Raw genomic sequence first — 14,308 nt, forward strand, 5'->3', positions numbered from 1 at the left:
TGTCAGTGGAACAAATAACACCGAGCAACTTCTCGCCATAGCAACATAAGTTTAGCAATGCTCTTATAATATAATGAACTAGGAGCTGAGGGAACCAGGGTACTGCTATGTGCCAACTTAATTACACATGGCCCTGCATTAAAAAGACTTGGGACTTGCGTGTGCTCCCAAAAGTAGCTAAAAGTGATTATGTCTCTACACTAACGTATTATGATGGTGTGTTAATAGACATGCCCCGTGTTTAAACCAGGGACAAATGCGGCAGACGGCTCAAACAAGTGAGCAGAGAATGGCATTGTGGGTAATACGTCCAGGGGAAATAAGGTTGTTGTCCGCGAAGGTTTCAGTTATTCATGAGGTGTTGTGTATTGTTACAGGGGACATTTTGAGGACTTTTCACCATTCAGAATGTATAATGTGTAGTTTTCAGTTGTCTATTGCTCTGACAACGATTACTGTTCATGATTCTGAAACCCGTGGAATCATATGTTTATAATCAGACTAAACTGAGTAAGTGGACACTCCTGCTCACATTCAGATAATACTCCCTACAGCTCTACAACAACTCACCCTTATGTAACAGATAATGCTCCCTACAACAGTACAACAACTCACTTTTACATAACAGATAATACTCCCTACAACTGTACAACAACTCACCCTTATGTAACAGATAATGCTCCCTACAACAGTACAACAACTCACTTTTACATAACAGATGATACTCCCTACAACTGTTCAACAACTCAGCTTTATGTAACAGATAATACTCCCTACAACTGTACAACAACTCAGCTTTATGTAACAGATAATACTCCCTACAACTGTACAACAACTCACTTTCACATAACAGATAATACTCCCTACAACTGTACAACAACTCACTTTCACATAACAGATAATACTCCCTACAACTGTACAACAACTCACTTTCACATAACAGATAATACTCCCTACAACTGTACAACAACTCACTTTCACATAACAGATAATACTCCCTACAACTGTACAACAACTCACTTTCACATAACAGATAATACTCCCTACAACTGTACAACAACTCAACATAACAGATCAGCTTTATGTAACAGATAATGCTCCCTACAACAGTACAACAACTAAGTCTAAGTCTAAGTCATGTAAAATGTTTAAAACACTGTCAAACTATCTGATAAGGTAGGAGTATATGTAAAATACAATAATTAGCCTGCTCCTACATCACATAATAAAAAACATAAAGACTTGACAGGGTGCAGCTGTTCCCTGACACATTATTTTCTTTCCCTATAAAAATGTTTGCTTTTTCTGCCATTGAATTTAACCCAAGTCAACACCTGAGAGCCATAAAAATGTCCAGTGACAGCTCTACACCGGCTTTTTAACACCGGCTGTTCTGTCGCTGCACAAAAGAGCAAAATGTCGTGGGGAAAATTCAACTTCAGTCTCTCAGTATTTTGGGGGATAAAAATCAAAAAGACAATATATTTACTGCATCGAGCTCAACGGTCAATAACAACTATAGAAAACCTGTCACTAGGAACTACTATATGCCCTTACCATGGTCCCGGGAGGCGCTGGCTGTCGCTCGGTGCAGCCCGATGAGGAAGAGGAGGATGTGGTGGTGGACACAGTGGGGGTGGTGGAGAGGGGGAGGTTGGTGCAGTTTGGATCCCCCGTGGAGGCTCTGGTCTGCAGGTAAGGCATGACTCCCGCTGGGCTGTTGTGGCTGGACACTGGGGCAGCCTCTTGACCCAGTTCTGTGGAGGAGGATGGGACAGTTAGAGAAATCACGCAATTACGAGGTCAAGTAAGGAGGTGTTAAGGTTATACTACCCTTTACCTTTTCAAATTCAGATATTTGCTTCATATTTTGCAGTCATTTGAGTTAAAGCTGTAATATATGTAACAATTAGAGAAGTAAGAGTAACTGTAATGAACCAAAAAGTTAAGCTATATATAAATTGTACTAAAACAGAGCAAAGGATCATGGTCTATGTAGTTTCCTTTGTTTCTTTTAGTTATTGCTGCATCACAACAATGAATTTAAGCAACGACACTTGAGTTCTGATGTATTGTGACGGCACATGATGTTATCAAGAGACTTTTGACGATACAATATCTCGATATTTTAAGTATTGTTACATCCCTAGTAAACAAATTTACTGACCCATAAGAGACATAATAGCTCACTCATTATGATATACAAATAAATTATACTAAGATTCAAATCTTAAAATAATTAAAATAACAAAATTAGCAGAGACTTATATACTTATATACTATACGTATAAGCAGTGTTGGGAAGGTGACTTTTAAAATGTATTCCCCTACAGATTACAGATTACACACATCAAAAAGTATCTTGTAACGTAATCCATTAAATTACTTAAAGTGAGTAACGTAATCTGAATACTTTGGATTACTTGGTTTGCTGTAGAGAAGCAAAGACGAGGATATCGTAACATAAGATGTTTTGTCTGCTAAAAGAAAATAAAAAGACCAGACTTTACTGAACCAAAGTAAAAATATTATTAATAGAAGAGGAGGAGACACATCCGCGCAGCATGATTTAGTCCTGGTTTAGTCCTGTTAAATCCTGTTAAATCTTGTTAAATCTTGTTTTAGTCCTGGTTCAGTCCTGGTTTAGTCCTGGTTTAGTCCTGGTTTAGTCCTGGTTTAGTCCTGTTTTAGTCCTGGTTTAGTCCTGGTTTTAGACCTATTTTAGACCTGGTTTAGATCTAGTTTAGACCTGTTTAATTTCCGGCAATGAGTGGAATTACGAAAAAAAAAAAAAAAACCTGCCCAAAATGTGAAAACAGGAAACCAGGAAAATACTGCTGTGTAATCCATTTATTTCAACAAAGTAACTGTAATCCAATTACCACTCAGTGAAACAGTAACTGTAACTGAATACAGTTACTCATAATTTGTACTCTGATTATGTACCTCCGGTACATGTAATCTGTTACCTCAACACTGCATAAAAGTACAAATAAAAAGCAAAAACTTCTTCATGGAGACAAGCAGGTGGTATACGCTTCACTAGAAAAAGTTACGCAGTGCATCTTTAATTGCTTTAATCTGTAGGTTCATCTTTGTCATTAAATCCTTTAAAAGAGCATTGTGCCATTTTTCTGGTGAATGCTTCAAATGTTTTTCTCCATCTGAATTAATTCATTAATTAATCATTGCATTTACATAATGCCTTTCAAAACACCCAAAGCACTTTACAGTTCATTGTTCATTCACTCCACACTCAGTCATACACACTCCACTTTCTTAGGCATTGTGGGTGAAGTGCCTTGCCTAAGGACACAACAACAGTTTTTTTGTTTTTTTTTGCCACTAGCTCCTGACTGTGGCACCTGGAAATCCCATCGGTCTCCCATCCAAGTACTACCCAGCCCTGACCTTGCTGAGTTTCTGAGATCTGGCGGGATCAGGGTTTGACAAGCTGATATGGCCACGCTCAAACAGTGAAATGTTATTGGTCTAAACTGTTTCACAGAATGGTCTTAAATCTTTCTATCTCCATGGAGACCAAACCAGACCAAGCTACAGGTCACATCTGTGGGGAGAAGACCCTCTCTCTTAGTCAGAATGCCTGTTTTTTTTTAGGTACTTTTGAGCTATAAAAGCACCTGTAATAGAATAAACATAAGGTAAAGCTGTTTAAAGTCATAGTGTGGAATATTTCAGACAGAGCAATGACATATCCATAGAAAGAAGCAGGTGACGGACGCCCAGCCAAAAAGCTACACAGAGCACCGCGTTTGCTATTGTGTGCATTATGTCACCATGGCACCTGATGAACATTCAGCCATACACATGCATATAGACAGTGTTGGGAAGGTGACTTTTAAAATGTATTCCCCTACAGATTACAGATTACATACCCCAAAATGTAGTTTGTAACGGAATCCATTAAGTTACCTAAGGTGAGTAACGTAATCTGAATACTTTGGATTACTTGATTTGTTGTAGAGAAGCAAAGACCAGGAAATCTTCACATAAGATTTTTTGTTTGCTAAAAGAAAGTGAAAAGGCAGAGTCTTTAAAAATATTATTGATAGAAGAGGAGGAGACACGGTCCACGCTGCATGGTTGAGTCCTGTTAAATCCTGTTTTAGACCTGGTTTAGTCCTCGTTTCTTCCTGGTTTAGTCCTGGTTTAGTCCTGGTTTAGACCTGGTTTTAGTCCTGCTTTAGTCCTGGTTTTAGACCTGGTTTAGACCTGGTTTAGACCTGGTTTAGACCTGGTTTTAGTCCTGCTTTAGTCCTGGTTTAGACCTGGTTTAGACCTGGTTTAGACCTGGTTTTAGACCTGGTTTAGACTTGGTTTTAGACCTGGTTTAGAACCTGGTTTAGACCTGGTTTAGACCTGGTTTTAGTCCTGCTTTAGTCCTGCTTTAGACCTGGTTTAGACCTGGTTTAGACCTGGTTTAGACCTGGTTTAATCCTGGTTTTGTCCTGTTTTAGACCTAGTTTAGACCTGGTTTAGACCTGGTTTAGACCTGGTTTAATCCTAGTTTAGACCTGGTTTAGACCTGGTTTAGACCTGGTTTAGTCCTGGTTTTGTCCTTGGTTTAAACCTGGTTTAGACCTGGTTTAGACCTGGTTTAGATCTGGTTTAGACCTGGTTTAGTCCTGGTTTAGACCTGGTTTAGACCTGGTTTAGTCCTGGTTTAGTCCTGGTTTAGACCTGGTTTTAGACCTGGTTTAGACCTGGTTTAGACCTGGTTTAGACCTGGTTTAGACCTGGTTTAGACCTGGTTTTGTCCTGTTTTAGACCTAGTTTAGACCTGGGTTTAGAACCTGGTTTAGACCTGGTTTAGACCTGGTTTAGACCTGGTTTAGTCCTGGTTTTGTCCTGTTTTAGACCTAGTTTAGACCTGGTTTAGACCTGGTTTAGACCTGGTTTAGTCCTGGTTTAGACCTGGTTTAGACCTGGTTTAGTCCTGGTTTAGTCCTGGTTTAGACCTGGTTTTAGACCTGGTTTAGACCTGGTTTAATCCTAGTTTAGACCTGGTTTAGATCTGATTTAGACCTGGTTTAGACCTGGTTTTGTCTTGGTTTAGACCTGGTTTAGACCTGGTTTAGATCTGGTTTACACCTGGTTTAGTCCTGGTTTAGATCTGGTTTAGACCTGGTTTAGACCTGGTTTACCTGGTTTAGACCTGGTTTTAGACCTGGTTTAGACCTGGTTTAGACTTGGTTTTAGACCTGGTTTAGACCTGGTTTAGACTTGGTTTAGACCTGGTTTAGACCTGGTTTAGTGTCCGGCAATGAGCGGAATTACTGAGAAACAAAAAAAAAAGGGATATAGCTCCAAATGTGAAAACAGGAAAATACTGCGGTGTAACCCATTTATTTCAACAAAGCAACTGTAATCCAATTACCTCTCATTCAAACTGTAACTGTAACTGAATACAGTTACTCATAATTTGTACTCTGATTACATAACTCCGGTACATGTAATCTGTTACTCCCCAACACTGCATATAGAACACCCCCAGCATGATGTCTTTATACTTTCATAAGAAATATCAAAAAGGTAATCATTTCTATAAGTAACTATACACTAGAACTTGCTGAATTGCAACCAAAATTTCAGCTTCAACCATTTGCATTAAACATTACTGTTATAGAGTGATATGATGTCATCCGAACACCAGCAATTTGAGACAGGAGTCATTATGCTAAGTGCCGCTAACTGGAGGCTAACAGCTCCGCAATATCTCACAAACGCACCATCAGTCATCGTTGTGTTTATTTATTTTCTTCAATCTCTCAAAATTTCACCCACTGGAGGCTTTAATATACACGAATTTGCGCATTCAGACGTATAAAGCAGAACGTACAAGAGAGTGAGAAATGCTGAACCAGAAGCGAGCATGCACACTGATAAACAGCACTTATGTGGAATCCAATACTGTAGTGACAAATGACTCCACGGGACACGAGAATCAGGGCTTAATCTGAACTATATGCAGATAACAAGCGTTTGATGGTGATGTATGCATTTTGTACTGAGAGGTGGAACTTTTTTATCCACTGCTGGGTTTCAGATGACGCCACAACATCTTATAGACCAACCATATTTCAAACAGATGAGGCAGCTGGAATGAATGTAGCTGAAATATAGATTTTTGTTGTGATACAGAGTTCTTTGGTCTCGTTACTAACATATAGAATCAGGTTCAACATTTGTACTCACTGTATTTGAAAAATGCAGTGTAATCAATAGGGAAACGGTTTCTTGCACCTTATCTGGGAGAATGAGATCGTCACATTCTGAATCAGAAAAACATCTATAGACCAGATCAAACAGATGGGGGTAGCTAAAATTAATATGGGAAAAATGCAGATTTTTATAATACAGTGAATTCTTAGATCTAGTAACATATTTAATCAGCTTCAACACCTATTTCTATTGAAAAATGAAAATGCAATGCGATCAGTAGGGAAAACTGTCTCTTGGACCTTATCTGGGAGCATGACATCATTCTAAATCTGAAAAACACTGACAGACCAATGATGTTTCAAACAGATGGGGGAAGTTAATAAGGTTAAAATGCAGATTTTTGTTGTAAAACAGTGAGTTCTATCTGGGAGTATGACATTCTAAAACTGAAAACCATCTAGACCAGGGGTGGGCAAACTACGGCCCGGGGGCCGTATACGGCCCTTTAAACCTTTTAATCCGGCCCGCCGAACTGGAAGAAATTACAAAAAATAAACCTTGTTGATATTTTATTTGCCATGCATTTCCATCGTTTCCCAGTAGATGGCGCACTACATATACGTTGAGGTGCAGCGTATTATATTGGCCGCAATGCTTTATGGGAAAGTATTCTTACAGGAGTTATTCGGACCATGAGTGAAGTAGTGTTGTTCAAGATATAAGACTGCACTGCTTCTATTTTAAGTTGGTAAAAATAAAACTTAGAAAACTTGAAGATTCTGAGATGTAAATGTCAATATGTGCAGCTTCATAGTGTCCAGTTTTATTGCATTTACAGGTGTCTGTGTGTGACTGTTTGACTTTGACATTGAGTTAATTTTACTCAAATTTGTGAACGTTGAGCTCATGATGTTTATTTCCCTGTCGTGTGCAGTGGAACAGATTTATTCACTTTTATGTGTCTGAATCGTTAACAGAAATGTCGAAGCGTCTGAAGTTCTACATAAACGTGAATATGATGTAATGAAGTCGAGCTCTTAACACGTTATGTCTTATTTTCTGTCCGGCCCTTCAGCCAAACTTTAGGACCCTATGTGGCCCGCGAGCCAAAAAGTTTGCCCACCCCTGATCTAGACCAACGATATTTCAAACAGATGGGGGCAGCTGAAATGAATGTAGCTGAAATATAGATTTTTGTTGTAATACAGTGACTTCTTGGGTCTAGTTACTAACATATAGAATCAGGTTCAACATTTGTACTCCCTGTATATGAAAAATGCAATGTAATCAATAGGGAAACAGTTTCTTGCACCTTATCTGGGAGAATGAGATCGTCACATTCTAGATCAGAAAAACATCTATAGACCAGATCAAACAGATTGGGGTAACTAAAATTTATATGGGAAAAATGCAGATTTTTGTAATACAGTGAGTTCTTGGATCTAGTTACTAACATATATAATCAAGTTCAACATTTGTACTTACTGTATTTGAAAAATGCAATGTAATCAATAGGGAAAACTGTCTCTTGGACCTTATCTGGGAGAATGACATCATTCTAAATCAGAAAACCATCAGTAGAACAACAATATTTCAAACAGATGGGGGTAAATAAAAGTAATATGGTTAAATTATGCAGGTTTTGTAATACAGTGAGCTCTTGGGTCTAGTTACTTAGTTAATCAGGTTCAACATTTGTGCATCTACCTAGTTCTAATGAAAATTTTAAAATGCAATGCAATCAATAGGGAAAACTGTCTCTTGCAATTATCTGGGAGTATGACATCATTTTAAATCTGAAAAACATTGACAGACTAATGATGTTTCAAACAGATGGGGGAAATGCAGATTTTTGTTGTAAAACTGTGAGTTCTATCTGGGACTATGACATTCTAAAACTGAAAACCATCTAAACCAACGACATTTCAAACAGATGGGGGCAGCTGGAATGAATGTAGCTGAAATGTAGATTTTGTTGTAATACAGTGACTTCTTGGGTCTAGTTACTAACATATAGAATCAGGTTCAATATTTGTGCATGTACCTATTTCTATTGAAAAATGAAAAAGCAATGTAATCAATAGGGAAAACTGTCTCTTTGCACCTTATCTGGGAGTATGACATCATTCTAAATCTGAAAAACACTGACAGACCAATGATGTTTCAAACAGATGGGGGAAGTTAATAAGGTTAAAATGCAGATTTCTGTTGTAAAACAGTGAGTTCTAGGGTGTATTCACAGAAACAATCAGGTTCAACATTTGTGTTGTGTTTACTTTTTGGATATCTCATGTTGAACTTTAGTGTAATCAATACAGAAAATTAAAATTGAAAATTACTAACATATATATATATATATATATATATATATATATATATATATATATATATATATATATATATATATATATATATATATATATATATATATATATATATATAATGAGGTTCAACATTTGTGCACGTACCTACAAGATATTTCTAATTAAATTTTTAAATGCAATGTAATCAGTAGAGAAAACGGTCTCTTGCACTTTATTTGGGACAGTGAGATCATTCTAAATCCGAAAAACATTCGTAGACCAACAATATTTCAAACAGATAAAGGGGTAGCTAAAAGTAATATAATTAATATTCAGGTTTTTGTAATACAGTGAGTTCTTGGGTCTAGTTACTAACATAAAGAATCAGGTTCAACATTTGTGCATGTACCTATTTCTAATGAAAACTTTAAATACAATGTGATCAATATGGAAACATGGAAACATGATATGGTCTCTTGCATCTTATCTGGGAGTATGACATCATCACCTACTAAATCTGAAAACCATCAGTAGATCAATGATGTTTCAAACAGATGGAGGAAGTTAATAAGGTTAAAATGCCGATTTTTGATGTAATACAGTGAGTTCTAGGGTGTATTCACAGAAATAATCAGGTTCAACATTTGTGTTGTGTTTCCCTTTTGGATATTTGGATATTTCAAACAGATGGGGGCTGGCTACATAATACAATGAGTTCTTGGATGTAGTTACAAAAATATATAATCAGGTTCAACATTTGTGCATGTACCTACTACATATTTCTAATGAAAATTGTAAATACAGTGTAATCAATAGGGAAAACTGTCTCTTGCACCTTATCTGGGACAATGAGATCATTCTAAATCTGAAAAGACCAACAATATTTTAAACAGATGGGGGCAGCTGAAATGAATGTAGCTGAAATGTAGATTTGTGCTGTAATACAGTGACTTCTTGGATCTAGTTACTAACATACTGTACATAATCAGGTTCAACATTTGTACTTACTGTATTTGAAAAATGCAGTGCAATCAAGAGGGAAAATGTTCCTTGCACTTTATCTGGGAGTATGACATCATTCTAAATGTGAAAACCATCAGTAGAGCAACAATATTTCAAAGAGATGAGGGCAGCTAAATGTAATATGGTTAAAATGCAGATTTTTGTAATACAGTGAGTTCTTGGGTCTATAGTTACTCACATAAATAATCAGGTTGAAGATTTGTACATGTACCTATTTCTAAAGAAAAATGAAAATGCAATGTAATCAATAGGGAAAACGATCACCTGCACCTCATGAGATCATCACCTGCTACATCTGAAAACCATCAGTAGACCAATGATATTTCAAACAGATGAGGGCAAGTTAACAAGGTAAAAATGCAGATTTTTGTTTTGTTTTGTAATCCAGTGAGTTCTAGGGTGTAGTCATTTATATAAATGATCAAGTTCAACATTTGCTAGTTTACTTTTAGAATATATCATGGCAAGTACAATTTAAGCAACAGAGAAAATGTCTCTTGCACCTTATCTGGGATGATGGGAGGAGCTAAAATTAACATGGTTAAAATGCACATTTTTGTTGTAATACAGTGAGTTCTTTGGTCTAGTTACTAACATAAAAAAATAATCAGGTTCAACATTTGCACATATACCTGTTTCTAATGAAAAATGAAAACGCAACGTAATCAATAGGGAAACTGTCCCTTGTACCTTTTCTGGGTGTATGACATCATCACATTTTAACTCAGATGAAGGAAGTTAATGAGGTTAAAATGCAGATTTCTGTTGTAATAAAGTGAGTTTTTTGGTCTAGTTGCAAACATAAATGATCAGGTTCAACATTTGTGAATTTACCTTTTGGATATTTCATGGCGAATCACAATGTAATCGATACAGAAAATTGTCTCTTTATCTGGGAGTATGAAATCATCACATTCTAGATCTGAACCATTAAAACAAATAACACATTTCTATACATTAGTTTGGGTTTATTTACTTCAATTGGTTAAAATAAGGTAAAAAAACAAACAAACAAACAAACAAAAAAACATTAAGGCCATGTTATAATGTAACCTTATCAACAACATACATGGAGTTGTGTTTTGTTTCATTCACATGTTTGAGTGAATGAAACATGTGAATCTACATCTCCAAAGCTCCAAATGCTCAGTTGAAGCTGTAGTTTTCAAGTGAACAGCTCCTTTTATCTTTTTTTCCATAGAGATTTGCAATTCCAGGTTTGAAATCATCCAAATAATCTAGTGAAGGTGTCTGAAGTTTAAAAACACAGTGGACAACTTCCTATATTATGACTTGACACACAATTGTTTTAAGTTTGAGAGAAGAACTCAGCCTAAATCTGCAGGGTTTGTGGACTAAACATGGCTGAATGAAACAATTATATAGATCAAAAATAGCATAATATGAGCATTTTAAATTCAATGAACGTACGACCCTGGTTTGCCGACTACACATATATTTTGTCACAGAAGTTGTACGTTCAAAGTTCAAATTAAAACTGTATTCATGTTATGTTAACGTATAAAGTAGAATGTACAGAAGACATGGAAATCAGTGATGCAGAGAAGCCAAACCCAAAGCGAAGCATGCACAATGATAAACAGCACTAAAGTGAAATTCAATATTCCAGTGACAAATGACTCCACGGGACAGTACAACCATCAGGTTCTAATAAGTCTAAAGATAAAACCCCACTATACTCTGAGAAGCAGCGTATTAAAGGGCTCGTATTACTCTATTTTCTGATCTATGTTATAATGTTTTCTCATCGTTAACATACCTGGAGTTGTGTTTTGGTTCATTCACACAAAAACCTTGCGTATTTAGGCAGAATTCTTCTATCAAACAGAATTATTTAGATGATTTCAGACCTGGAATTGCCAATATCTACTGAACAAAAGGTAAAAAACGTACCTGTTAACTTAAAAACTACCATCATTTGGAGTTTCAGAGATGCAGACAGACTAAAAACAAAGGATTACTCAAACATGAATGAAACAAAATACAACTCTGGGTATATTTTTGATGAGGAAACAACATTCAAACACGTCGTAGAGCTCACAAGAGTCAAATTTGCATGCTATGGGCGCTTTAGGACACATATGAACGAACCCAAATGCATTCACCGAACAGACTGAGTTTTGTTGATCATATATCATTTGCATTTTAAACACGACTAATGCTTGTGGACATTTGAATTGTAAATGTGTCGTATTCTCTCGTGCTTATGAAGTGAAAGAGAGTGTGTGGCTTCTATCGCTCTAAAGGTCAACGGCCACTACAGAGATGTTTTATAATAATTAGTACTGAGCATAGTATTATTGGAGTACGAGTCCACCCTTGTAGTAGGAATAATAAAGAGATCACGTAGAGATGGTAATTTTATACGCTCTGAGAAATATTCTATGGAGCTGTGTTTGGAAGTTCAATGTGAAGAATGTAACAAAACTCCAAGCTATGTAAAAGTAAATGTTTGAAGACAAAGTAATGAGGATAGAGTCCGTTTTGGTTCTTAAGCCAATGGTGTTCATTTCGTCTTCTTATATACTTTAACTTCTTGGGTTCTTTTTAAAGACAATGCAGTAAAGTGTATTTACCTTGTTGAAATGTGCTGGCTGCTGCTACAAGCCACCTTCACAACTGTCATCGGCAGTGTTGGGGAGTAACAGATTACATGTACCGGAGTCAAGTAATCAGAGCACAAATTATTATTATTTATTATTATTATTATTATTATTATTATTATGAGTATTTGTATTCAGTTACAGTTACTGTTCCAGTGAGTGGTAATTGGATTACAGTTACTTTGTTGCAATAAATGGATTACACGGCGGTATTTTCCTGTTTTCACATTTTGGGCTAAACCAGGACTAAAACAGGAATAAACCAGGACTAAAACCAGGATTAAAACAAGGTCTAAACTTGATCTAAACCTGGTCTAAACCAGGTCTAAAACAGGTCTAAACCAGGTCTAAAACAGGATTTAACAGGACTAATTCATGCTGCGTGGACGTGTCTCCTCCTCTTCTAGCAATAATATTTTTAATACGGTTAAGTAAAGTCTGGCCTTTTTTATAGTATTTTAGCAGATAAAATATCTCATGTGAAGATTTCCTGGTCTTTGCTTCTCTACAGCAAACCAAGTAATACCAAAGTATTCAGATTACGTTACTCACTTTAAGTAATTTAATGGATTACGTTACAAAGTACATTTTGAGGTATGTAATCTGTAATCTGTAGGGGAATACATTTTAAAAGTCACCTTCCCAACACTGGTCACCGGTGTTGGTGGTGACGTGTCGTATATCAGCTGTTGTTACTTCCTGTAGGCGTGGTCAGCCTGATGGACCTGCAGGTCACTCAGACTGACCACGCCTCCCGTCGCCCGGTGTCTCTGGAGGAGGGTGTCCCAGGTGTGTGAAAGGAGGAACGCTCTGTCATCACGATTAATGCTGTCCATGCCTCATTTTCTGATTTAAATGGCCTTATTGATCCAGCGTTTGAACTTGTTGTTTTCCGATCCAATGACCCGAGCCCCGTCCCAATCCAGAATGTGGTTGTTTCTTTTACAGTGTCTGATATGGCGGATTTTAGGTTTTCCTGTTCTGCTTTGTCTTTTTGTGTTCTGATGAGTCTCCCTGATGTTCCTTTTTTCAGATGTGAAATGCCCGGCCCATTTCCCCTATGTATGACTTATTGCATGATTTGCACTGAATTTCGTATATATGGCGTTGCTTTTTTGTTGTTGTGGGATTTTGTCCTTGGGGTTGACGGAGTTTTGTGTATGGTTTGACTACAGTGCATCAGACCACTGTAAAAGAAACAACCACATTATGGATTGGGACGGGGCTCGGGTCATTGGATCGGAAAACAACAAGTTCAAACGCTGGATCAATAAGGCCATTTAAATCAGGAAATGAGGCATGAACAGCATTAATCGTGATGACAGAGCGTTCCTCCTTTCACACACCTGGGACACCCTCCTCCAGAGACACCGGGCGACGGGAGGCGTGGTCAGTCTGAGTGACCTGCAGGTCCATCAGGCTGACCACGCCTACAGGAAGTAACAACAGCTGATATACGACATGTCACCACTTTACTGCATTGTCTCTAAAAAGAACCCAAGACGTTAAAGCATTTTGGTTCTTGTTTACAACTTCATGTGATGATGGTTTGAGTTAAATGGCCTATATTGTGTGAAACTGACTCTTGTGAGCTTTTGTTGGAATGTTTTTACCTCCTAAAAAAACTAAAGTACCTGGAGTCGTGTTTTGTTTCATTCACACTAATAGCCCTTATTATTAGTCTGTCTACATCTCCAAAGCTCAAAGTGCTCTCTTCTACTTTGTGATGTTATGAAGTGGTAGTTTTCAAGCTAATTTACAATTCCAGGGCTGAAATTACCCAAATGATTAGAGTGAAGGTGTATGGAATTTTAAAGCTGTATTACCACATGACATCACAAGGTGGAACAGTGAGAGAACAGAGAGAAGGACACAGCCAAAATATGCACAATTTGTGTGTTAAATATGGGAGAATGAAATGAAACAAACCTCCAGGTCTGTTTATGAGGAGGTAATAACATTATACCGTGGCTAAACGCTCACAAGAGTCCATTTTGTGTAATATAGGACAGTTTAACAGAAAAAAGAATCCACCTGAATTCTCATCAGTCTTCCAATTCACTTTTCTTATTATTCCTTTTTTCCACCCTCTTTTTATTGGGTCATTTTCCTGCACTACAAAACAAAACAAAAACAAAACATAGACCACAACCTCATGCATCTTGACCAAAATGG

The 14,308-nt window shown here is 37.1% G+C and overlaps 1 protein-coding gene across 1 annotated transcript in view; it reads right to left on the reverse strand.

Annotated features, from left to right (window-relative positions):
- raver2 (ribonucleoprotein, PTB-binding 2) overlaps window positions 1–14,308 on the reverse strand; it is a 249,941-nt gene that overhangs the window by 24,326 nt on the left and 211,307 nt on the right. Inside the window, 1 exon segment of the mRNA XM_055164999.1 lies at window positions 1,558–1,757. Within this exon segment, the coding sequence (XP_055020974.1) occupies window positions 1,558–1,757 (200 nt within the window).

This window comes from Boleophthalmus pectinirostris, unplaced genomic scaffold, assembly GCF_026225935.1.
Source record: "Boleophthalmus pectinirostris isolate CB_2022bp ecotype Guang Dong unplaced genomic scaffold, ASM2622593v1 HiC_scaffold_7, whole genome shotgun sequence".
Taxonomy (NCBI): Eukaryota; Metazoa; Chordata; class Actinopteri; order Gobiiformes; family Gobiidae; genus Boleophthalmus; species Boleophthalmus pectinirostris.